This window comes from Panthera uncia, chromosome C2 (assembly GCF_023721935.1).
Source record: "Panthera uncia isolate 11264 chromosome C2, Puncia_PCG_1.0, whole genome shotgun sequence".
Lineage (NCBI taxonomy): Eukaryota > Metazoa > Chordata > Mammalia > Carnivora > Felidae > Panthera > Panthera uncia.
In genome coordinates, this window is record NC_064810.1 from 140,565,720 (window position 1) to 140,591,767 (window position 26,048).

The following is a 26,048-nucleotide window of genomic DNA, read 5'->3' on the forward strand; positions in this document are numbered from 1 at the left end:
TTTAACGTTTATTTAGTTTTGAGACAGAGAGAGACAGAGCATGAACGGGGGAGGGTCAGAGAGAGAGGGAGACACAGAATCTGAAACAGGCTCCAGGCTCTGAGCTGTCAGGACAGAGCCCGACGCGGGGCTCAAACTCACGGACCGAGAGATCATGACCTGAGCCGAAGTCACCCGCTTAACCGACTGAGCCACCCAGGCGTCCCGCTATTTTCTTTTAAAACCTGACAAGATACTACCATATTTAGTAAGGCCACTCTACTAAATCTTACCTACTTGACCCCCACGGGAGCAGCTCTGCCTCCCCAGGCACACATAAACGAAGCACGAAGCTCCCAATACAGAGATACTCCTATTTCCGCTTTGTACTCTGACAAGCCCTACCTACTCATGCTTATCCTTTATGGATCTTAAGTTTCATTCTTAAAGAAATAAATGAAAAACAATTTTTCATCAGGGTAGAACTAGGAAAGTCATAAGGAGATCGGAAAGTTCAGTTTATATCCCCAGAACTCACTCGCCTAAAGAAAAACTAGAAACGCGCGCGCACACACACACACACACACACACACACAAGCAAAGAAATCTCTAACTGTGGATTTAAAAAATAAAAAGGAGAAACACACAGGAATATTCCCAATTAGATTATCAGCTGTTTAAGAAGAGGCAAGAGGCTGGACGTTGGATTCATTCCATGCTCTATCATTTCCTAGCTGTGTTTGACCCAAGGCTCCATGAGGCTGTTTCTTCATACACAAAAGGGGCTAGGATATGAATAACTAAGTCAAATGTGATATGAATTATGCAACAGCACTACACAGTTGTACCCCAGTATTTTGGTAACCACTTTCTCCTTGTAAGTCAATCAAATGCAGGATCACATTTATACTAAATGCTATATGCTACAGACAGCAAATACAGGCATCTACCTAGATATGTTAGACTTTTAATTGAATATATTTGTCAACCTTCTGTAACTATTATGATCACTTTTCAAATCCTATTTTATTCCAGAGTCTTAAAAGATGTTCAATTCATGTTTTTCTTATCACAAAGCAAACAGTCCACCAAACAGCATCAGAGTGTGCTGAAATTACACCGTAAAAATAACTTCAAATAAAAATGATCAGACTTCAAAAATGTTAATGAAAATGCAAACTACGAGGAATATAAAAATCTCTGCGTCCCACATTCAGGACTTGGTTACAGAATACGAGATGGAACACAAGATCTAACAAAATTGCTTGATTCAAATATACAGTGCTTAGTTGCCAAAGAATTGCATTTAAATTGACTGATCCAATTCAAACAGAAGACCAAAAATACACACATTTGAGAAAGTTGTTTCGGGAAATAAAAATGACTGAATTTGTTCAACTGTATTTATGTTCCTACTGAGTGCGTCGGTCAAGTCTCATCTGTAACAAACAAGTCAACCTCCACATGGCTAGTTGGGTAAGTTACAGCTAGATATACCATGAGCATCACATGCAAAATAAATGCTTTTAGGCTCAGACATTGCTGCAAAAAATACATTCCAATAATATTGGGGAAAAGAGAAACACTTACGAGTAGCTGGTCAGTTTATCTAAGTTGTTGTGCATATTAAATGCATATATTTCTCCTAAGTGAAAGAGCTTCTCCAAAGCCTCGTAGATGAATATGATGCAAATAAGAGCTGCAAAAGCCTCCTCTGTAAATCGAGTGATATAGCACACAAGGCTGCTCGCATCTGTTGCAACCAAAACAATGCACAAGAAGGAAGTCCACAGACCGATACTGGTTCTTAAAGACAGATAGGAAAGCTGATAATCTCTGTTTAGGGAAAAAATGTGGACATGATCAACATACACACACAGCAGTGTATATCTGTAATTAAGATTTTCACAACAAGCAATAACAAGAGTCTAAAAACATAAGCTCCCTAAAAAGAGTAAATTACAGAATAACAATAATGACTAAAGAAAGCCCTCGGTATGTCTCTGCTGCAACTGAAGATAACAGAATTATAACAGCTTACTTATATAAAAGATTTACAGTGAAAATCCGCTAGGCAATCAGTATTTCAAAAACAAAGACCTCACTTTAGAAATCAGTTCTGAGGAGTAGAAGACAGACGTGCAGTCTACAGAACTACATGGGACTCTCTAAAGACCCGGAAGCTCTACGTTAACATGGTAACCACACCCCGTCCCCTCCACAGCCATCACTAACATCTCCTCCGCCACCAGTATCGCCACAGAAAGTGACTTCATTTTTTAAATTCAATTTCAAATAAGAAATTACTTTAAGACCACAGAGTCCAGAACACTTCAGGTCATTGCATTCTCTCTTAGTCTATGCAGCTGGCATGCCAGATTGGAACCAGAATCAGCTTGTTCAGTGAAGAAGCAATCAGAACAAGATGAGTTAGATGAATCAGATATTTCAATAGGATCAAGTGGTTTCAGGCTAAAATATTCAATGGCATTTATCTCACAAAAGGAATAGCATTGGCCATGTCAAATTCCAACTCTACCAGCTACAGTACCCAGAACTGATTCCCACACTGTGAACCCTGCCAATGGAAACTGACATCTCACTCTGACAGCTAAAATTCATTCTGCTAAATAGACCTGATTGGCAAAGTCAGCTACAGCCTCCAAGATCCACCTCTTTTTAAAATTCCTTTAAAAGACCAACATACCAGCTAATCAACAATTAGATTAACTCCTTCTTGCTGGGTTGATGCTTTTGCCAGCACAAAGGATTTTTATTGCGCAAGTGATTTGTTGACCAGGACTCAAATGCACTGATTTTATACACACGGTGACGGGGTAGGTACAATAGCAGGGACGGGAGTAGGGTCAACCACACAGTAGCCCCCAAATACTGAAAATATGTATACTGTCTTTTTCAGCTACTAAATATATAATGCACTTAACTAAAGTTAATAAGCAATATAATTATACACATACGTAGACACATGTGATAAGTAAATAACTATTACGTACCTGCAGAACTTAAATAAAATTTTTTCAAACACTAAAACTGGACCTGTGCTCCCCAATATTGTTAGAGGTTGCCCAGCAAACAACGAATAGGCAATCCCAGTTAATGATGCTCCAAAAAGAGACTCTATTGCACTCTGTTTAAGGAAAAAAGAAATGAATAGAAGTAATACATCATAAACATTATCTCTGACCTACTGAAATACACATAAGACGTCTGAAAAATAAAAACACAAATCAAGTAGTTAAACACACAAAGCAGACACAACTTTTGATTCTTAAATTTCTGTTTTAAATATGGACAATTACAAATACATCTTAAATACACAGGGAAAACTGCTTTGTTTTCATATTAAAAGTGAGCTTTTGCAATCAACCTTTATACAGAACTCAGTATTGTGGGAGGCAGGAGGGAGGAGTAAATGGAAGAGAAGCCTAGATTCTAACTCTATCTATGGGTATTTTACCTCTTAAGTCTGTAGGGAGTACAAATACACTTGTTATTGTGCATACTTTTATATGTCTGAAATAATTCATTAAAAAAATAGGAAACATTAAATACTCGATATGGTGTGCTACAAAAAAAGACTCCTCCAGATAGGTAAGTCAGAAATTAACAACTGATCCTATCAGTCGCAAAATGATTTCTAAAGAGCAATTTTCCACACATTTCAAAGAAATTACTCTTATATGATAGGCTTAACCAATAGACATCAAAAATAAAATGCTTTTAACATAAAATAGATGGAATATCTCCTTTAAAAACTCAGAGCAACCATTCAATGAAGAAGTATGTGACTACTAAAGCTAGGTAAAAAAAAGGTAAAATAAGAAAATCAAAGACTCAAGAAAGTGTAAATCAAAGCTAGTATGTCAACTTCTACCAATAAGACATCCTAACTCATTAGTTAATTAGATGATAAGGGGTACAGGCTATGCCACTAGACACAGGGGAGGGATCAGAAAGAAAAGAACAGTTCATCACTCACAACATCAAGGTCAACTGGAACGCACTATCAAGAAAGGGGAAAGCCCATCATCGTTGGGAAAGGCAAGGAAAAGAAGCTCGTGAGAAGCACCCCGCCTGGACGTGGGAGGCAGCACAGCAGCAGAAGAGCAGGGCTTCAGAACCAGATTGGAGCAGACGACCCTTTACTACTAGATGCTAAGCCACTGGCGTTATTCAAACTTTTCGAGCCCAACCCTACTCATTTTTCAGCAGGAGCGGTAAGAGCCGGGGGAACTTAATGAAGCGGTGTTTGAGAAAACACCTAGCCAGCCTACCGGCTGACACACAGAATGCACTCAATAAATGGCAGAGATTCTCATCAGCAGCAAGAACAGCATCTTCCAAAATCAAAATCACAAAATAACAGTATGCAGTAAAAGTATTATTCAACTATTAGTATAAAATAGGACCAAACTCACATCCGTCAGCCAAAACAAAGGGCCCGTATTAACTGCTAAGCCATTATAAAATACACGGTTCAATCAGAATACGCATATTTAGGAATGAACTGAAGCAGAGCTCAAGGCAAAGAAAAAAAATGTCTACATGGTGTCGAGAGAGAGCAAAAAACCGAGAAGAGAAGCAAGCAGATGGCAAATAAAGAAATGCTAACTGGGGGCAAACAGGCACAGAATAATAGCTTCCCTTCCCAACATGGTGTTAAAAAGGCAGAACCTGTCCCAGGAAGCCCTTCCTTTTACCACTCTGTCCGCCACTCCTCTCCCAAGCCCTTTACTGGCACGTTCACTAGTTCCTTCACCCAGATCTAGTCTTATCCTCATTTGTAAATGGTTTTTATGTTCATTCCCAAGCAGAACGGTCTCTCTCCCTAAGAAACCAGAGCCCTACCACACTGCCTTCCTCTGGCCACAATCAGAAGTCTCCATCTTACCCACCAGAAGCCCTACCAGTGTCTTCCCTGTACCTCTCCACTGCACAGCAGTGACCGCTCCATGCTAATCTTTCTTCTTTCTCATAGCCTCTAGTTTGGCTTTTGCAAACTTACATCATCCTGATTCCTCTTTTCAAGTTCTGGTGGTGCTGTGTCTCATCTGCTGGGCCATTTTCCTCCGCAGTCTCATTCCTCTTCCGGTCCACAAACGTAACTCCGTACTTTTCCCTCTCCCCTCACTCTGAATGATCTCCCCTGTCACCGTCACCTATTCCCAACCTTTATTCTTGCTCCTTACAAACTTGTTCCACTGTACAAACTCTGGAACCGTACCTCCTACTTGACGTTCCAACAAAGCACCTGAAAACAAACGCATCATCTCTGTATCACTTTCCTCGGTAATACTCCGAATTTCTCACTGTGGTCCTTCCACCTGCTACAGCTCCCCCCGATCTCATTCACATGTGCCACAGCACACCATGACGCCCTAGGTACACACTACCGTATCTTCTTGTCTTGTTAGGAGCCTTGAGGACAGAAGACACATGCTCATCTGACACTTGTCTATGTCCCCCCGATGCCTACAGCACCATCACAGGCACAGGGTATATTAAACAGCAGGATGAGAAAGGCAGGCAGTGCAGGAAAGTCCAAAAGCAAAGCAGCATTGTTTCCATGATGGTAACAGGTAAGACACATTTCCAGGGGGACCAGCAGAGTTACATGTATATTTTGCAACAACACATAAAAAGCAACTTATTAAAAACAGATTTCCTTGGTAAAATGATTGAGGGGTAAAACAATCTAAATAACCAAGAATAAATTGAGTTCAAAGGAAATTTTAGTTGTCAAATTTGTCTCACGTTCAGATCATGAAATAGTTTAACTGAATAATGATCAATTAGCTTCTGGCTATTTTTTTTACCTTTTATCTGGAAAAAAATGAATTTCCTCCTAAGAGCAAATGTAATTAAATAAAATACACTTAAGAACTGCAAATCATCTCATTTAAATTCCATTAAAATTTAAATAAACAAACAAAAAAGTCTTTTTCAACATTTTACAAGGCACTGGATACTCTTATCATGCCTCCCACAGCCCCTCATACAGCATTACCAAGAACAAAAAGTCATAAAAACTTTCATTTTAGTCATATCAAAATATGGATGCAGTTTTCAGTTACACTTTCCAATTAAAACGTTGACTACTTTTACACAAATTTAGTAACAGCAAAATAAACAACACTAGAAATCCACCATTTTTCTACAACTTGCAAAGGCTACTTATCTAGTCTGGGCCTACCCACCAGGGCTGATGAGTTAACATTAATCCCAGGGCTCTAACTAATCCCATGATGCCTTACAGGATATGAAGTAGCCCCACTGATAAATTCACCCACCCTTGACCCACCCAGAACCAGTTCAATTTGTCTCCCACCACCAACCCTTCCCCACACCCCACAACAAAGACAATACAAGCCTTTTACTCAGTTTATAAAACCATTCATCCAGCAGGCCAGGATCAACTTTTTTTTTTCTTTTTCTTGTTTTCTTTCTTTTTTTTTTTTTTCTTTTTTTTCTTTTTTCTTTTTCTTTTTTTTCTTTTTTTTTTTTTTTTTTTTACCTCAACTGTGCATCTTCTCCTGCTCAAATGGCTTCCCCATGTTTTCCATAGCAATTACCCTTGGGGGAAGTCTGCTTTGGGACAGGTTAATCATGCTGTGGGTAGACTCTTCAAATAAAAGTAGGAATAGTGAGACAAATGCACACAGACACTTGCCTCTGAAGAGCTAAGAGCCTGGCCACTACCAATCTTTGTACTCACTATTCTGCCTTCTGTAGCTTCTCCAAGCAGCCCTCCAAAAGTGATTACAGGAGACATACAGGCACAGTATAGGAAAAGAATCGAGGCCAGGCACTGTAGACTTAATGCATCCTTGAAGTCACTCAAGAAAAAAGGTGCTTTCCTTTTGATGTCAAGTATCAAACCACCAAAAAGCCTAAATAGGTGAGATGAAACTCGTCAAACTGTACACTAGAGGCTTCTAGCTAGTTCAAACTAAATCTATGGGCTACATAAAACTGCTGGTGCCTAGTGTTTTGTCAACAGAAATTAATATCCTAGCTAAATCACGATACAAATTACAGAAGATACACTCATTTAATCTCATCCACTGACAGAGGAAAGGCAGATCTCGTTACGTTAAAAGACACATAAACATCTGTATTTTATGGACTATATACTGACAAGACTGCAGGCAAATGATTTTATATGAGTAAATGTAATTTCAGACACAAATGTACAAGAAAATATACAATAAAAATTAATAAAACCTAACAGTCCATTCAAGAAAATATGCATAAGCAATTCTATCAGTTAGTATCTACATTATAAATCTTAAAGGCAAGTGTCAGAAATACCAGGAAGGCAATTACAATATAAACCGTAAGTCCTCAAATACCCTTTACTATGAATCCAGTATGCTGTGCTTAGACTCAGTAGCGAATTGAATAATTTTAATTACTTTTAAAATTACTATTTCAATCACATAAATATTTCTGGTCCAGGTAAAAAGCCTAAAAAATTAATTCAGGGTATTTAATTTACTGGATATGTACTCAAGTTCACGTGCATGTGGAGAAAACTAAGGTTTAAATTGGTAAATTTAAAATGTGTATTTGCACATCAGAGCCTTAGCATTTCAACGTAGGTGTTTTTTTTGTCTTTTTTTTTTTTTTTTTTTAATTTAACTTTTGGATACATCTGACTTGAAAGCACTCTACTAAAATATAAGCCTCAGTGAGGGGCAGGGACTTTTCCTTGTTCACTGCCATTATCACCAGTGTCTAGAACACTGCCCAGGACATAGTAGGTACTCAGTAAATAGTAACAAATCAGTAATTCAAAAAGGTTTTGTGACTCATAAAACATACATTCTGCAGAAAATACACCAAAAAAGTAATCTTAAGCTTTAAAATGTTTTGGATGTTTCAAGGTTTACCATTCTACCTTTTTAAAAGTTAATATTGCAAACTAAATACTAAATACACATTGACAAGTTGACAGAAGTTACTGTGTAAATAATCTGACAGCAGGGGAAATCAACTTGCAATAAAAAAAGGTGTCAATGATCATGTCGAAAATGAAACCACATCATCAAATCAACAACTGATCAACAGTTTATATGAGGCTCTCATGTGATGGACCGTGAGATCAGTGGGGGCCTGACTTGGTATTTCTCACTGACTAACCCGATCTCAGTCCGAAGTCCGAGGAAGTAACAGTAACTGCTAGTGTTCGGGGATACTTGCAGAGACTAATATATTAGACCATGAACAAATTGTGTGTTCAAGTTTCTCTAAATTTTATGTTCAGTAAGCCAGTTGTTCTTTTTCTCTGATAGCGTCCTTTAGGCATATGTCATCAATACCCCTAATAATGTGGCTGTTATCAAGTATCCTGATGTCTTAAACAAATATAGAAGGTTCAAAATCTTAGTTTCACAGCCACCACCCGTGGACAACAGTATCAATATCCACATGCTTTTTTCTACAGTATGGAAATACCGTAACATTTCTCTATTCTACAAAGTATTTTCAGACAATGTTTGCACCTAGCAGTATTTCTATTTTTTATTCCCAAAATTAACACCTTCAACAGTTTTTCTAACTAGGTTTCCAGGGATCATTACCATGGTTTCATTAGCTTTGCTGTCTCATTTTACCCTATCTCATGATACAATGTTCACTTAAGAGTTTTAAATCTATGCACACACACACACAAACTATTGGTTGTAATTCCTCTCTGTTCCCATAATTCTGTAACTTTATACGGAGAATTTTAATAGCACTCCACACCTTCTTCAAGAACCTTCCGAATGGGTAATGTAAATTACACTATATTCTATGTAACTGCTCAATATTCTTATTGTATGGGCCATAATATTTTCATTTTAAATTAAAGCCTGATATAAAGAATCCAAGCATCTACTAGTAAAATTATTTTTAAATAATTTTCCTCAACAAAATACACTTATATAATGATGCATTTTAAACATAGAAAAAAAAAAACACTGTACAAGATTAACTTCCATATACTTGCAAAGAAAAAGACTTTTTATGCCTTCTTCATCAAATCAACCCCTAGTCCTCAAAAGACACCCACACTGAATCAGTATTTGTACCCACCGTCCGGTCCTTTGCAGCTCAGGCCCGGCATGATGACCGGCCTCGTTAGGTGTCTCACCCGAGCTGGGGGCAGATCCATTGGGAAATACAGGAATCTTCCTCTTTTCCTGAATTTCACAAAAAACACATTTTCAGAATTCTGTTTTCAAAAAGTTCAGATGGCACTCCTGAATTAGAGGGAACAGGAGATCTTATATTGATTGCATTATCTAATCAATGCCCTTGGAAATAATGATACCTCATATAAACATCCACTTGAAATGAACTGCACATTAGAACAGTTATGTAATATTTGTCTCTATTAACATTTCAACTTTATGCCTGACTGGCTTTTTGTATTTTGTATCCTAAACCAAATATACTACATAAAACACATTCATACCCACCATCTCAAATTGTCACTCAGTAATAGGAAAATAAACATCCAAAAGCATCTCTCTAACCAGAATATTTAAAATATTGCTCATACTAATGAAGAATACACTTTATGTTAATAAAAAAGTAAATGCCATTTTCCTTTTACCACAATACTTCCCTGAAGATGGAAGTAGCACAAGAGTTGTCTTTTCAAAACACGTTTTCATAAAAATCAATTTCCTATTGCACTTTATTATCACTAACTCAAGACTTGCGTGAGTGATAAAGGCTCCCCCTCCCTTCACTTGAAGATCAAGGAAGTAACTTCTAATCTGTTACCTCCAGAGGTCAGCGGTCAATGGGCTGTGTATGACACAGCTGTGAGAAGGAAAGAAAGATAGGGGAAGGGTGTCCATCCCAGGAGATCCCCTTGGTCAAAAACTCTGGGTGAACTACAAACTTACACTACTTGGTTTATATGTTCAACATTTATAGCGTAGCAAGACACCTATAATCATAGGATTAGCGCTTGAAAATGTCAAAATTAAAACTAAATTACATCTTAGCTCAAAGGGGAAAGAAGAGTACAAAACTACAGAATTCCTAAAAAACAAAAGAAATGGAAAACACTACATAACACAATCCATGGGATACAGCAAAACCATCATTCAAGAAAATTGAGCATTTATATTAAGAAAAACAAAAGGATACAAATACATGAATTAAATATCCAGCTCAGGAAATATGAAAACAGATTCTTTCCTGAAGTGAAAGTAATGAAATGAAACCACTAAAAGCAGAAACGGAGTTAGAAAACAAAACGCTTCTTTAAAAAAAGGAGAACTGAAACAAGCTGTAAAAGCTGCTCTATTTCAGAAACAGGTTAAACCATTAGCTAACACACAGTAAAAGATATGACAAGGAGGCAGCTTCAAACTGAAGGAAATTTTGAACACACACACACACATACGTACATACACCACCCTATGCAAATAAATTAAAAACCTTAAAGAAATGGGTAATACAAAGGAACACATAATTTCCCCAAAACTGAAACCAGAAAAACAGGAAATAGGCAATTTTCTAGGAAAATATAATACTGACCCCAGAAAACAGAGAAAGCTTACACAAATCAATCACTGCAGAAGAAACAAGCAAGTTGTAAAGTCCACCATACAACAAAATACTCAGGCTCAGAAAATTTTCCAAAGGAATTCTTCCAGACTTTTAGAACCAAATTACTCTAGCTATTTAAAGTTTTAAAAAAAACAGGGAAGGGAAAGTTTACAGATATGAAATAAATAGAAGAAAGATATGAAAGCCAGAAGACTGCACAAAAAACTACGGACCAATCTACTTACAGTGATGCAAACAACTTAAAATATTAGATGTAGGCGACCAGCATTCTGAAGCCAAATTTGGGTTCATTCAATGCAAGAGTGTTTTCAAATTAAAGAATCTATTAATATGGTCTACCACAATAAATGATCAAAGGTCATACAATCATCTCCAGAGATGCTACAAAGCCATTTGAAAAATTTAACATCCACTTACGTTAAAAATCTCAATGAAACAGACTTTAATTGGATTCTTTCTGAGCATGATAAAATGTGTATTTTGGCTTCAATGTCAGTAACTTAATGAAAGAAACATGAGGGACACTAACTACAGTTGGGAACAAATTAAGAAATGCCCATTTAAAGTCAACTGCCACTCAACATTACTAGAGATTTCAGCCAATACAATCAGACAACAGAAAATACACTAGAGCTGTAAGGAGAAAAGGAGGGATCAAAATATCTTACTGCAGATGACATGGCTGAAAAACTATTACATACAATGAAGGAACTCAGAAAGGGAGGAGAATAAAAAAGAAATACTCAGTAACAAAGAGCCTTTATATATAAAAGTAACAAAGTGAAGATATAACAGAACAAAACCTCATTTACAATACAGACCTTAAAAATAAAATGCCCAGAATACATTCACCAAGTATGTAAAGTATAGATAAAGGAGAATTTTATGGCATTCCTTAAGGACACAGAAACTAACTTGAAATCGGAAAACAAGTAGGGGGAAACATACCATGTTCTTGAATGACTCAATGTTAAAAGATGTCAACTCTCCCTCAGTTCATTTACAAATTTAACTGCCATCACAGTTTTTTAGAAAATAGGTTTTAGCTCTGGAAATTAAAAGCTCATTTTAAAGCTCACCTAGAAAAATAAATATACAAAGACAGCCAAGAAAATTCAGGAAAGCAAGAGTAACAGAAGGGTCAAGAATGAATCTACACCTACTGGATATTAAAATATGCCAAAAAGCCTCAGAAATTAAAGTATGGAATTGGTCCATGAACAGAGACCAATGGAATGGAAAAGAAATTCCAGAAGGACTTGAATGCAAAGGGAAATTTACAAAACGATAAGGCAACACCACCAATCAAGGGGAGTAATGCTCAACTTTTTAATAAACTGGAACAAACTGGCAGCAATGTAGGTAAAAGATAAAGCTAGGTGCATATTCCACATAATACACCACGATAAACTCCAAAGGATCAACAAATGATTTAAATGTTAGGAAAAGGTGTGGTTTTTGTGTGTTTCGGGAGCAGGGGGGTTGCAATGAACAAAATATATCCAGGAATATTCGATTTCACTAATTATAGCAATGTAAATAAAAACCACTTTAAAATACCTGACATAGTAGGATAAAGATACCTATCCACCTGACAAGTATCCAAAAGTTTGGTAACACGCTGTTAGCGAGGCTGTAGGGAAAGAGGCATTCATCACTGTGGGTGTCCAAAACAGCGCAACCCAGTAAGAAGGGATTCTGGTAATATCTACTAAAATTATAAAAAAGGTTCCACGTGAGCCAGCAATCCTATTTCTGGGAACCGACACTACAGATACACCTGCACAAGACTAAACTGGCATATAAATATTGTGATACGGCTTAGAAAAGGAAAAGACTGAAGACAACCTGAGCCCAGAAACAGCATAAACTATAGTATATCCATAAATGAAATAAAACAGAGCTGTGACAAAAATAAGACATATTTCCGTGATGTCTTCTGATCCACATCTCTAGGATATACTGTTATACTAAAAAAAAAGGAAGGTGCAGAACAGGACATGTGGTATGTTGGTAAGAAAGGAGGAAACAGAGCTATATTTGCATCCCCTTGGACTGAATACAAACTAGAAGGACAATGATGCTCCACGGGAGGTGGGTACAGGGGTAAGAAGGTAAAGGGAACATGACAGGGACACAACCGCTCTGAGTGTACCCGTTTATACAGTTTTGATTTGTGAATCATAAAAATGTATAACCTATCCAAAGATATTTTAACTAGGACAAAGCAACTCACAGGGTTGTGTGGAATCTTACCTGAGAAGGAACACTTTTTGGTGGCTCTATGCGTATGGAAGGGTCCCACTCTCCTGGAGGTAGGACAGTTACTTGATCTAAAAATTCATCAATTCCAGATAAGAGGTCGTTTCTGTCTTTTGCTTTATAGGCTACATCATGAAAAATCTACAGAAAAAAAAAAATTGAGTGAAAGGATTTTAAAGAAGAAAGAAAATTCTACATATAGTAAACATATAGTAAACCTACTCTAGATATTACAAGTAAATCTGAAACAAAGGTAATTACCTAAACTCTTATCCCAGGCAGGTCTCCATTCCACCCAGGGTAACAACCATAAAAAGTAACCCACTAATTGCATTATCAGATGAATTAATAGCAATCAACCAACAAAAGAAAAGAGTGATGCATTAAGACAGAACAACTTTTTTAAAAAGAGTATTCTGGATGAGAAATGGTTACTAGTCATTACAGAATAAAATAATACTGTAGCATGTCATTTCGATTTCTATGACATTTTAGGGTCATTTATCCTAAGAAATGAGCATGGATCTGCAAAATATTTTACTTAAAAAATTCAGGTACTTGATCACTTATATTTACTGTCTGCCTACCATTTGCTGGGCACAATTTTAAGCACTGTGGATAGTGCACTGGACATAGATAAGGCAAAGTCCCTGCATTCAGAACTCTTTTTTTTTTTTCCCCAGAAGGAAAGACAGCAAAACAAGTAATTACATAAGTATGTAACTGCAAGTAATAATAAATACTCTGATAAAAATAAAGCAGGGTTAAGGAAAGAAAGTTGATGGAGAAGAAAAGGGTGACCGAGGAAGGTCTAAGAGGAAGTAACACTCTAGGAGAAATCTGAATGAAATGAGACAAAAACCATGCAAATGGTGGGATGGGGTGATGGAAGGACAGTTGGGCAAAGGGAAGAGCAACTGTATTTGTTCAGAGGCAGAAATGAGCATAAATCATCAGAACTAATAGGAAGCTAATGTGGCCAGAAAAAAAATGGGGGAGGAAGGGTGAGTAGTGGTAGTAGGATAAAAGTTTCAAGAAATATGCAGAGGCTTGATCAGGGAAACCCTTTGAAGACAATGGTCAAGAATTAAATATAAACATACATATATAGCAAGATACATCTGGGTATTAACGATATATTCAAATCTGCATGTTATTAGCAGTGTAGAGGAAAATACTGTAAGAGAAAGATCCATAAAGTCCACGTTAATTGCCAAAGAAAAAAGGGTGAGAGTGTCCAAGCCAGAGAAATGGCCGTGGAGATGGAAAGGAGATGGCAGACTAAATGCAAAACACATTGAGGTAAATCAGTAGAATCTGGTGACTAAGTGGTTGAGACAGGACAGAGAAAGGAGGTCAGGTTCAGATATGTGAAATTTCAGATGCCTTAGGGACATAAGGCAGACATGTCTAACACCTGATTACAAAGCTCTCCCCCAAAGAGAAACAAAAGTCCTGGTCAATATAGGCCAAGCTCAATGAAGGGGTTCAAAAATGGGAGAGAGAAATTATGGAGAAAAAAAGCAGGAAAAGGGGAAAGGACAAAGTCCTGAGCAAAACCCAAATAAATGATATCCTGAAATCCAAGATGGAGAAAATTTCAAGAAGGTAGTCAATAATCTCAGATGTGGAGGGGCTGGGGGACAAAGAGTATCCAGTGATCTTGACAGAAAGGTCTTGAAGATCTTACCAAAGGTAAATGGTTGAAGAGTGAATAAAAGAGTACAGACAGCAAGGACAATTTTTTAAGCTTCACTATGAACAAAAAGAGAACTGTAATTGACATATGTTTTACATTCAGTGTCCATTTCGAAAGGATTGAAATTCCACTTCAAAGGGATTTTATATTATATACCACGTAAACAGTGTCCACCTCATAGGGCATTTTAATTACCTCATCTGTCATGAGAGTGGCTATTGATCTTCCAATTTCATGGTACTGTGGTGCCTTGCCTGCTGGACCCAATAACAGAAACAAAAACCTAAAGAAACATTAAAATACACAGACTTAAATAAAAATAACATACAAACCTAAACGCAGGCAGTCATAAAGAAATCATTCCAATGTAAACACGGAAACCACATTCAGCCCTCTTTTCCATCCCCGCACACCAATCACCGGAAAAAAAAAAATGACAACAACTCTACTCACACTAAAGCAGATGTCAAAACTAGGCAAGGCACTCATAAACTTTCTACCGACCTCCTGCTCCCCATCCTCCTTACGGTAAACGAGTGATTCAAGAATTGAGTGTTCTACACTCAAGGGAAGTTCCCATTCCCTTTACCCTTTTGAATTTGAGTAAATAATTTAATCTAATCTGTATTGAAAAAAAGGTAAATGAGTAAATTGAGTAAATACCAATCCTATTAAATACTTACAAGTAAGGTTTGCCTAGTAAATTCAGTGTGTACAAATAAACAGTCACAAACCCTCAAACCACAGTCTGGATAAAGACTCTAATGAGTAAATAAGGGACTATGGAAGGAAAAATAATTTTTATGTATAGCTCCACAAATTTAACATCAAACCTCACATTATTTTATTTTTTTATTTATTTGTAAGTGTCTAAATAAAAAAGCATTTAGCTGCCTACCACATCCTCATGAACACCACAGTAAAATATTAATATTCACACTTGTCCAAATTGGAAGCATTCACCTTCTTGCTTTATGAGAATTTAAGTGCGAATCTATGGAATTATTTTTTCTCACTTACCTTAACGCTGCACCACTAATGCAACTCAGGAAAGCATACTAAAAATAGGCACACGTATTCCAACCAAATGGCAATTAATTCTTCATATTTAATATTATATGAATGATTTTTTAAAGATTTTAAAAATTACTCTTATTTACAATTAAGTTTATAATTAAATCAGTTAACTAACAAACTGATTATCCTCTATAACACAACTTGCTAATTCTTATGGATATTCCCCCTTTTTAAATTACATATATTGAACAGAAAATTTTGGTCAGGTCAGAACAAAGCATTTTGCTTAATTCAGAGGTACTTATCAATCATCAATGAGGAAGTAATCATATCCTCATTCTATAAATAAAAAATTAAGTCAGACTTGACCTTTCCGGATTCAACTCCATTCTGACTCCACAGGACATAATACATCTGTCTGAATCTGAGCCATGTCTTTTAAACCAAAGCTTCTAAAACACCAAACTTCTTATAAAGGTACAGATGCTAAGTATTATTTTTTAAATGTTTATTTATTTATTTAGAGAAAGAGAGAGACAGAGTGCAGGGGAGGGGCACAGGGAGAGTATCCCAAGCAGGCTCCCCACTGTCAGCCCAGAGCCCGACACAGGCCTCGATCTCACGACCTGAGATCACGACCCAAACTGAAATCAAAAGTCGGACACCTAACCGACTGAGCCACCCAGGCGCCCCCAGCTAAGTATTTTTCAAAGGATACTTTCTTCTTGTTTTTGTTTTTTTTAATTCCAGAAAGAAAGAGAACTCTTTTATGCTCTACTAGTCAAAGCATCCAGTGCAATGAAAATATTAATTAAAGTAAGCTTTTATCCCTTTTATCAACAGATAAAACTTTTCAGATTTTGGACATGCTGAGAACATTACCTGGTAGGTACAGGGACCTCAGTCAACCCCGAGAGGAGAACAGCAGGGGCCAGTCTCACAAATGCAATTATAGGTCTTTCCAAAAAGTCTACTTCTCCCACCAGAACATTGGATGCCTCGGCTCCTGAAGGAATTTTTCTCATGAAATTCATATCAACCTATTGACAAATAAATAATAATTAAAAATCAAATCTGCATGGTTTATAAATCTGCATCAAATTTATAACTCTATTTTGAGGGAAATAAGAAAGAAAAAAAATGCTTTCAAGACTACTATTCGCTAATCAAAACTGGTGATCTAATGGATAAACACCAAAGTCCCCACACATGTAAAGAATGGAGTAGACAAATACAAAAAAGCAAGCAAAACACATCTATCAAACAATGCTCCCAACCGTTTTAATTGTCATAATCTTTACTACTTCAGAGATCTAAGTTATCAAACATACAAACTAGAGAAAATTTTCAGTGATTATAGCACTATTCATTAAAAACTACTAAGGACAAAAATATAGCTCACAAACTAACAATGGTTCATGAAATTATACACAGTGCTAAAAAATATTCATTTCATGATTATTTTTACTTAATCTTAGAAATGAATTAGCCCCTTTGTATTTTATACATATTTTTTTATAAGTACTTTTTATTTTAGAGCGTTCTGTGTATTCCCCGGTATTTTCATTAAGTGGAAAAAGTTGTTTTTATTTTTATTTAAAACTAAAATAAATAGCCATTTATCACTATAGACATAGGACAGTGCTATAACATCAAATTTAGTCATCTGTGTATAATTACAAAGAAAAGGCTATAAACAGAATATCAAAGTATGGGAATTTCATTTATATGCAGTTTCAGACACATCACTAAACAATCACTTACAGGGCTATCTATTAAAAATAAAAGCAGCACTTACAGCGGGCCTCTTGAGTCCCACACCCAGTGTGCCACAACTACAGTGCCAGGAGGCAGACTCCTGCCCGACAGGAGACAAGGTGTACACAAGGATAGGCCAAGTAAAAAAAAGTAAAACTGTGACAGAGGAACAAAAATAAACGGCACCTGCCATGTCTAGAGGAGATCTATAATGTAAGTTACATTTAATCCATTTAACAAGGATAAATTGCAGCATAGTTACGGAACACTCCTCACTCATTTGAAGCAACAGAAGCACCAGTCAAAATATGATCAAGTTAGACCGGAAGAATTAAAAATACGGTAGCCTTTCTGCATAAGTTAACGTACCTTATGCAAGGCCTTTTGTAATTTTAGAACTAGTAGCTCAAGGAAAGCTACAATGCAAACCATCATTGGCACTCCTCTTCTGCAAAATGCGATTTACAGGTTTTGCACCATAAAATAAAAAGCCTAAGAAAAATGAATCTTACTTGAAATAATTGTATTTAATTAAAAGTCTTAAATTGGATACAACAATGTTAACATAGAGAGCATCTTATAGCAAGCAAACTGATACTATCAAAAAATTGTAACAGCCACACAGAATCAACGATTCAGAAGCAGTACTCAGACAGTATGCTTTATATTCCACTGTAATTTGAACTTGGGAGTTTCTTTCCCTGCTCTTTTGAAATTTTGAAGTTTTCTTTTTCTATTTCATCTAAATACTCATCTACCAAAACAAAAAATCATAGTTCAGATAGGGGAGTTGTTTTTAAATCCATGCCTTTACCTACCCACGGGCAAACGCCGATTATGTCTCCCAGGGACATTCCAGAAAGTACTGACACCCTAAGACAGTAATTCTGGGATTTTATTACAGCCAAGAAAAGGCTGAATCGCCAGTGCTATAACATCATTCCCAAAATTAATCTTTCCAGTGGGGGGCAGCCCCAGAACAAATGACTGTAATTCAAAAGGTATTGAAGTTTCATCTATGGGTAGGTATAGATGGAAATCCCATATTATTCAGATAGTCTTTTGTCAAGATTCCTGAAACTAGTGAACAAAGTCATTCAAATGCTCTTGGACTATTACCCTTCTCATAATTTCTGAACTTAAGTTACATATCACAAGCATCACATGCAGGCTTATAAATACCAATCTATTAAAATATTATCATCATCAGCGCTAATAAAGCCACATTGCCAGTGATTTTCTCAATAAGGATGATTATGAAGATTTACAGTGAGCGACAGAATTACCTTGCTGAAGTCAACAGTGCTATTTTCTCTGCTTCCTCCACTTCCATTACCTTTAACTTCTCCACTTTTACTATTATCCAAGTTTCCAGGTGCAGACTGTGGAGAGGCCAAAACACCTGAATTTGAATTTAAGAACAACAACAACAAAATCCAAATTAGTAAGGAGGAAATTCACTTTCTAAATGGACTCTGCTCATATCCTGAAAGTGATAATTTATCAAAAGCAAATGTGCAAGGTTAAAAAAAAAAAAAAAAAAGTGCCAGGTGTTAGTACCGTACGAGCAAGACCAGAGTAACATTTTAAGCAACAATGAGGCTGTTTATTGTAACATTTAAAATAACTGGGATGTCCAAAAACTGTGGTCTTTTGCCAACAAGAAAAAAAAAATGTGAGTAGGTGAGGAGCACAGAAGATGGAAGATCTGGGTCAGCTCACACTACGAGTACCTGGGGAACGTGCTTCTAACACATCTAACATACACGCGAATCGCACTGCACGTGGCACACTGACATGAGTGACATCGTTTACTTTCTGAGAAACCCTAGATGCGACTCAGAAATCCACCGTAACAACTTCCTCAACAATTTCATTTCTCAGGTAGTATTTATGTGCTGCCTCCTGCCATTATTCCTAAGAAATAGAACTTGGAAAGATAGTAGCAATGTTTTTACAATATAAATACAAAGACTAAGGGTTTTATAGTCAAACATATCTGTGTTGAAATAAGCACTCTCTGGGGCGCCTGGGTGGCTCAGTCTGCTAAGAGTCCGACTCTGGCTCAGGTCATGATCTCACAGTTTGTGGGTTCGAGCCCCACCATCGGGCTCTGTGCTGTCGGTTCAGAGCCTGGAGCCTGCTTTGGATTCTGTGTCTCCTCTCTCCACCCCTCCCCCGCTCGCACTCTGTCTCTCAAAAAATGAACAAACATTTAAAAAAATTAAAAAAAAAAAAAAAGAAAGAAAGCAAGCAGCACTCTCTGCCACTTGGTAGCCATGTGACTTCAACTCACTAAAACTAAGACTCAGACAAACCTGTAAAATTAGCTTGTTTGGATTACAAACAGTAAATAAATGTGCAATCATTAGAATGCTCACTTCAAGTAACATTCAGCAGCAATATTTCACAATAAAATAACCTAAAAATAACCTGTAGCCTATACCCAATCATTACCACTATGAATTTTGCAAAAAGTTCCAATCTCAGTCTTTATCAAGTATGTAACACAGATTTCTACCATTAAATGTATCTCATTTTTTCAAAAACACCCAGGATATTCTAATTCAAGAATATATAATCTTGCCCCAAACACAGAGTACCACAGGAGAAAAGGTGCTGGAGTGAATTACAACAGTAATTAAATTACAGAGTTAAATTACAATTTAACTCTGCCACTCACCACAATCTAGTGATTCACAGAAATCCAGTTAAGCAGTTTGTGCTTAAATCCTATAAACTTTAAAGTCGGTATTAGTGAAGCACCTGAACTGTAAGCACATGGGCTACATCTGATGCATCTAATGGAATTTTCATTTTTCTGAAACACACTGTAACTAATAACTGAAACCAAGTCATCTGGGCCTACTGCTTAACCTCAATGACCAAAGACGTTTCTTGATACCCCCTTCTCTGTCACAGAATGTTGCCGTGACCCAAAACCGTAAGTATAAAAAGCATATGCAAACTATTGGGGCGCCTGACTGGCTCAGTAGGTGGAGTGTGTGATGCTTGATCTTGGGGACGTGGGTTCCAGCTCCCCACTCAGTGTAGAGATTATTTAAAAATAAAACCTTAAAAAAAAGGCATTTGCAAACTATTTAGCTAGATGCTCTGGAAGTGTTAAACAATTCTGAAATAAACACTATTTCCTAAAACTTAGCTCCTTTCTCACCACCTTAGCTTAGCCAAGTTATTATGATCCCTCTTCTTTGACCTTTGTCTCTAAACTTCCAGAACAAGGTCCGTTCCTCTATTAATTCCTTTATTAAAATACACTGCCCAAGTGGAAAAAAAAAAAAGCTGACCTGTAGTTTTCAGTGGCTTCCACTGACTTCCATACAGGAAAATGAAGAATACCATTAAGGCCTTGGCGGCAGCTGCACATAAACATCAGTACATATACTTCTAACTACTAAATGTATTATATCCACAGATGCATAATCAAAAGAAAACATGTGCAATTCCCCAGAATTGCCTCAGCCACCGGCTCCCAGAGAGAAGAGCGGGATAAGACCATGGGGGGGAACGTAAGGACACAGTGGGAAGGGGAAGAAGAAATGAGGAGGAACCCATACTGATAAAGCCGGAACATGATCCGAAGTCATTCGGCTAGGTTAACCTGGTCATCCGGAACCTATTAAAATGGGCATGCCAAGTACAAGTTAGAGCTGTTCACCATGATCTTGTCTACATAGTCCTTCACAGTCTCAGCTAAGATAAAGCTGTTTCCTCAATCCGTAAAGGAAGTCTCCCCGTCTGTGCAGTAAATTTCTGGTGCTCAGGATTAAGTGAGTAAATTCCCCAAAGTTAAAAGTATCATTAGCACAGATAGAAAGACTGAATTTCTTTGTATTTTCTTAAAAGAAGCAGCAATGTATGTACATATAAAATCAATACTCGGATTTAAAAATCATAGTTTGGTAAATCTATTATTTTGCCCTTGCATTTTTTTCTCACAACAGCATATCTAACTGGAGAAAGATAAATCAAAGATATCAGAGTCTTCTGTCACTAAAGGTTTGAAAATAAAAGTAGTTGGGGGAGGGCGGGGGGGGGGGCGCCTGGGTGGCTCAGCCGGTGAAACATGCTGACATCTCAGAGCCTGGAGCCTGCTTAGGATTCTGTCTCTGTCTTTCTGTCCCTCCCCTGCTCATGCTGTTTCTCTCTCAAAAATAAACATTTTAAAAACTTAAAAAAAAAAAAGGAGTTGGAGCAGAGGTGCTCAAAGTGAGAAGATTTTGTCCACCGGGACACATCTGGCAAGACGTAGGGACATTTTTGGTCGTCACAACTAGGGAGTGTAGCTGGCGGCTAGTGAACAGAGGCCAGTGATGGTGTCAGACATCCTACACTGCACAGGACAGCCCCTTATGACAAAGGCATGTCCAGCCCATAATGTCAATAGCGCCACGGCTGAAAGTCAGAAGACTGTTGCAAATACTACAAAACAGCTTAACTCTTTTACATGTAGTTAGTCTCTAAAATGGAACTGTTAGGAAAATAACTTCGTTCCCTGTCCAAAATGATACTGAGGCCACCTTCCTCTTGTAACATAACATCAGACTTCAAGGACACTCAACCAGAGTTTCTAGGTGCTTGAAGCACCAAAGGCAATTAAACAAGGGAATAACATATAGCTGTCCCTATTATTTTAATTACATACCTTCTGTAGATGTCTTCTTAAACAGTAATTAGGAGCTTTTTCTTACCTTTAGAAATTCCCTCTTTTCCCTCCATTCTAATTTATTTTCTTTAAATCTCAAGGCATACTTTTAGCAAAGGAGGAAAAGCAGCTTAATAATGTTCCTCAATTTTCAGGTAATTGCTACTTTTATCCCGTTAACAATATGGCCTAACAAGCCACTGTGAACTCATATGTCACCTCCTAGTTACTATAGAGAATTTATAGCTCCTCATAGAAGCTGGTAAAACAAGAAATGCTGAGTGTTAATGCCTAGATACAGGTAAAAACAAATGCAAGGAATTTACTTTAAATTCACGGTGCCTGGGTGGCTCAGTCAGTTAGGCATCTGACTCTTGATTTTGGCTCAGGTCATGATCTCATGGTTTGTGAGATCGAGCCCTGCATGAGGCTCTGCACTGACAGTGTCCATGGAATCTGCTGGTTCCTTGTAATTAAAAGTGCTGATAAACATTTTTTGAAAGAAAGAAAGAAATAAATTTATTTATTTATTTATTTATTTATTTATTTATTTAGAGAGAAAGAGAGACAGCACAAGCAGGGGAGGGGCAGAGAGAGAGGGAAACACAGAATCTGAAACAGGTTCCAGGCTCTGAGCTGTCAGCATAGAGCCCAATGCAGGGCTCGAACTCACAGACTGTGAGATCATGACCTGAGCCGAAGTCAGATGGTTAATCAACTGAGCCACCCAGGTGCCCCCCAAAATTTTATTTTTTTAAAAAAGCAGTGCCTGGGAGGCTCAGTTGGTTAAACATCCGACTTCAGCTCAGGTCATGATCTCACGGTTCATGAGATCGAGCCCCACACTGGGCTCTGTGCTGACAGCTCAGAGCCTGGAGCCTGCTTCAGATTCTACGTCTCGCCCTCTCTCTGCCCCTCCCCACTCGCACTCTGTCTCTGTCTCTCAAAAAAGAATGTTAAAAAAGATTTTTTTAAGGAAAAGTAAAAAGGAGTGCTAATTATTTCCAAGTAAATAATTCTAGTTATTTCTTTCTTTTTGTTCAGTTCCCTCATTATATATTTTCCATGAAGTACCAAAATCTACAATGAAATATTATAGATCTGAGTTCAATTCCTTGCTCTGGTCATTTATGGTATGATCTTAATACCTTTAATGTCTTTGTTTTCTTCATTTGTAAAACAGGGATGAACCTCATCAAATTGTTAGAATTATAAACACGATATATTTAATATATCATTATGCCACTGCGTGTGGAACAATATTAAACAATAGTAGCTGTAACTGTCATCATAATTAATGTTACAATGATTTATCCACCTTACTTCCATCTTTTTATTTCTAAAAGTATATACATTTTGGCAACTACAATGAGCCTTGATGAAACATACTTGGTATGTTTGGGGAAATTCAATACAGAGAAGTCTGTCATCTAGTGGTAGGACCATGAGGATTTTGTCAGAGGACTTAGGCTTGTCACTTACTAGTTGCATGACTCGGGAAGTTATTTAACTTTTCTGAGTCTGAGGTTTCTGAAGATGGGTGTATCCACCTAACTCCCACCACTTTGCCTAGACATTAAGTAGGCCAATATAATAAACGTAAGCTATCAGTGAAGTGTTAGGTGTTATCAGTATTATGGAAAAATGCAGTAATTAATACCTGTGTGATGAAAACCAGTAGCTAGCATTCCTATGTCATACGCTTAGCTGTCAGTAAGAAGTAGTTACTAAAGAAGACTTCTTTATATAAACTGGGTGGAAAGATATAGATGTTTAAACATATGTATAACCAATATATTACAGAGAGCCAATATTACCATAATATATAACCATAGATGAATTATGCCCCTTTTACCCACTAAGAAATAATTTTTCTAATTCACAGACAAAAAGAGATCCTCGCTACGACTATAGAATCGCTATAGCCACAACTACAGGTCCTGAAAATTTCAAGGTGAATTTGGATTAAAGATAGATACGGCATTCAACAGAGAACAATTAAAGACTATTCCAAATATAAAACTAGCCTTAAAATCATGATGATTCCAGGTAGCCACTGGAGAACTCCAATCTTCTCAGAGACAAAATGAGAAAGAGAACATTCGATCCTATTTGTGTCAGCAAGGTTAAAATACACCGCACTCTTTGGATAAAAGCACGGGACAGTAGATTAAGAGGCATATCACCTCATGCAACTCATGTCCGACATGCGTTCATCACATCATGAATGAAGCGCACAAGAAGAAAAGCCACCGTTTTTTAAAAATCACGGCAAATCGAAAGATTGCTTATAAAAATTCCTACGTTTTTCTGAGCTATCCAAATGCCCTGACCTGTAAAACGTCTGAAAATTCTTGAAAGGGCTACATCATGTGTATCTTCTTTGGAGTCGCTTTGGAGGTTAAAATTTTCTAAGAATCACGCTCCCTTCTACCATACGCTATAAGGAAAACAAACCATGCACAAGTCAAAGAAGTTGTAAGCATGAGGTACATTTGCTGCTAAAGCTCCGTGCTGAGAGGCATTCCGCGTGCAAGAGAGGCAGCGGCAGGGGGCACCGCACACGGAGGGTGTGAATAGTTGCCTGGAGTCATGCCAACATTGTCCTCAGCCTTCTGCTCCTGGCCTGTGGGCGCTGCCGAGTCTTCCTCGGGCGGATGAATTACTACTGTGGGGACAGCATCACTGGCAGGTGAGACCAGCAGCTCTGGGGCCTGAGGCTGACTCTGCTGGGAACTTCTGGAGGTCGGGCGACTGACGCTAGGGCTGGAAGGAGGGCTGTGCTGAGGGGTGGGTACTGGGGTTGGACACCTTGAGCCTGCAGGGCTTCCAGCTCTTGAAGAAGGAAGAAGATGACTGAGAAGAAGGGAGAAAGGCGACTCTCCTCTCAGGGAAAGGTTTGAGGCGGACAGGCCTGTTCGCAAAGAGTGGCGGGAGGCTGACAGGCCTTCCCCTGAGACAAAACAAATAAATGAAACACGATGAAGTTCGCTGCAGAAGGCAAATTGAGACACACACACACACACACACACACACACACACACTCACAAAATCAATTTACAATGTAAACTGCAAGCTCCGAAGCCCCAAATTTGAAATCCATGCTATCAGAGTTAGCATGGCAATGAGATTTCTAAATGTGAGAAAGTCACTGAAAAGTTGCTGAAATTACCATTCATTCCCTGAAGGTGTACCCAAAAAAACAAAACAAAAAATACAAAACAATGCAAATGACAGACTGGGCAGGGGAATATTCTGTTAGTAATTACAATGCCCAATCATATAGCTTTTAAAAAAAAAACAATATCAATGCAAAGTTGATAAATAATAAACAGCAAATGAGAATACGATTTAAGAATAATCCAAGAAATAAAACCCTAAACAAAACTTACAAGTACTGATAGCTTATATTCAGTGTATTTTTCCTAAACTGGACCGAACTGCTACAGACAATTATCTCTCACAATAAAAGTCGACATTAGCTAATAACTCTTAACTTAAAGTTGATATCAAATCTTCATATTAGTAGAGCATCATCTACTGGTAGTGCTCCCAGGTAAAATTCTAAAACATAAGACAAATTATAAGAATTTTTTAAAAATAAAAATATAGTGTCGATTTGAAAGGATATTCTTGCGCTCTCTAAAGATATTAACACATGTCCTGAAATATGCCTCCATTTCTAATACAGCATACAATTAAATAATACAATTGTTTAATCCAGCTAGATAATAAAGTATTTCTCACCAACAATGGCAATAACGAAATAAGTCTAGCATATTTCCAAAGGTCATATATATTTATATTTCAAACACCTCGTGTTCTATGACATGTACCTTAGTAAAATAACACTGATTTTAGGAAAAATATGGTATGACAGACAATCCCATATGATCTAAGTTATCAAAGCCAAATACTCAAGAGATCTCAAGACATATGAATCAACAAACCACCACCATTTAGTTTAAAACAAAAGCTACATGCAGAAAAACTGTTAGCTTACAGCTATAACACAACAAAATAACAGAATGTCCATGCTAAAACGGCATTTAAAAGAAAACAGCCATTGTGTTA

At 37.4% G+C, this 26,048-nt stretch overlaps 1 protein-coding gene across 6 annotated transcripts in view; it reads right to left on the bottom strand.

The window, feature by feature from the left end:
* SLC4A7 (solute carrier family 4 member 7) overlaps positions 1-26,048 on the bottom strand; it is a 112,839-nt gene that overhangs the window by 28,483 nt on the left and 58,308 nt on the right. For 5 of the 6 annotated variants that reach the window (XR_007457400.1, XM_049628917.1, XM_049628919.1 and 2 more), the window contains 8 exons: positions 18,595-18,710; positions 16,433-16,590; positions 14,729-14,816; positions 12,829-12,975; positions 9,079-9,185; positions 6,716-6,890; positions 2,994-3,127; positions 1,570-1,815 (listed from right to left, as the gene is read on the bottom strand). Coding sequence is in view for 5 of the 6 variants with exons in the window: in XM_049628917.1 (XP_049484874.1) it covers positions 1,570-1,815; positions 2,994-3,127; positions 6,716-6,890; positions 9,079-9,185; positions 12,829-12,975; positions 14,729-14,816; positions 16,433-16,590; positions 18,595-18,710 (1,171 nt within the window). In the remaining variant the exon portion in view is untranslated. Of the gene's footprint in view, positions 1-1,569; positions 1,816-2,993; positions 3,128-6,715; positions 6,891-9,078; positions 9,186-12,828; positions 12,976-14,728; positions 14,817-16,432; positions 16,591-18,594; positions 18,711-24,558; positions 24,928-26,048 lie in introns of all 6 variants that reach the window. The other variant, XM_049628921.1, reaches the window with a different exon arrangement.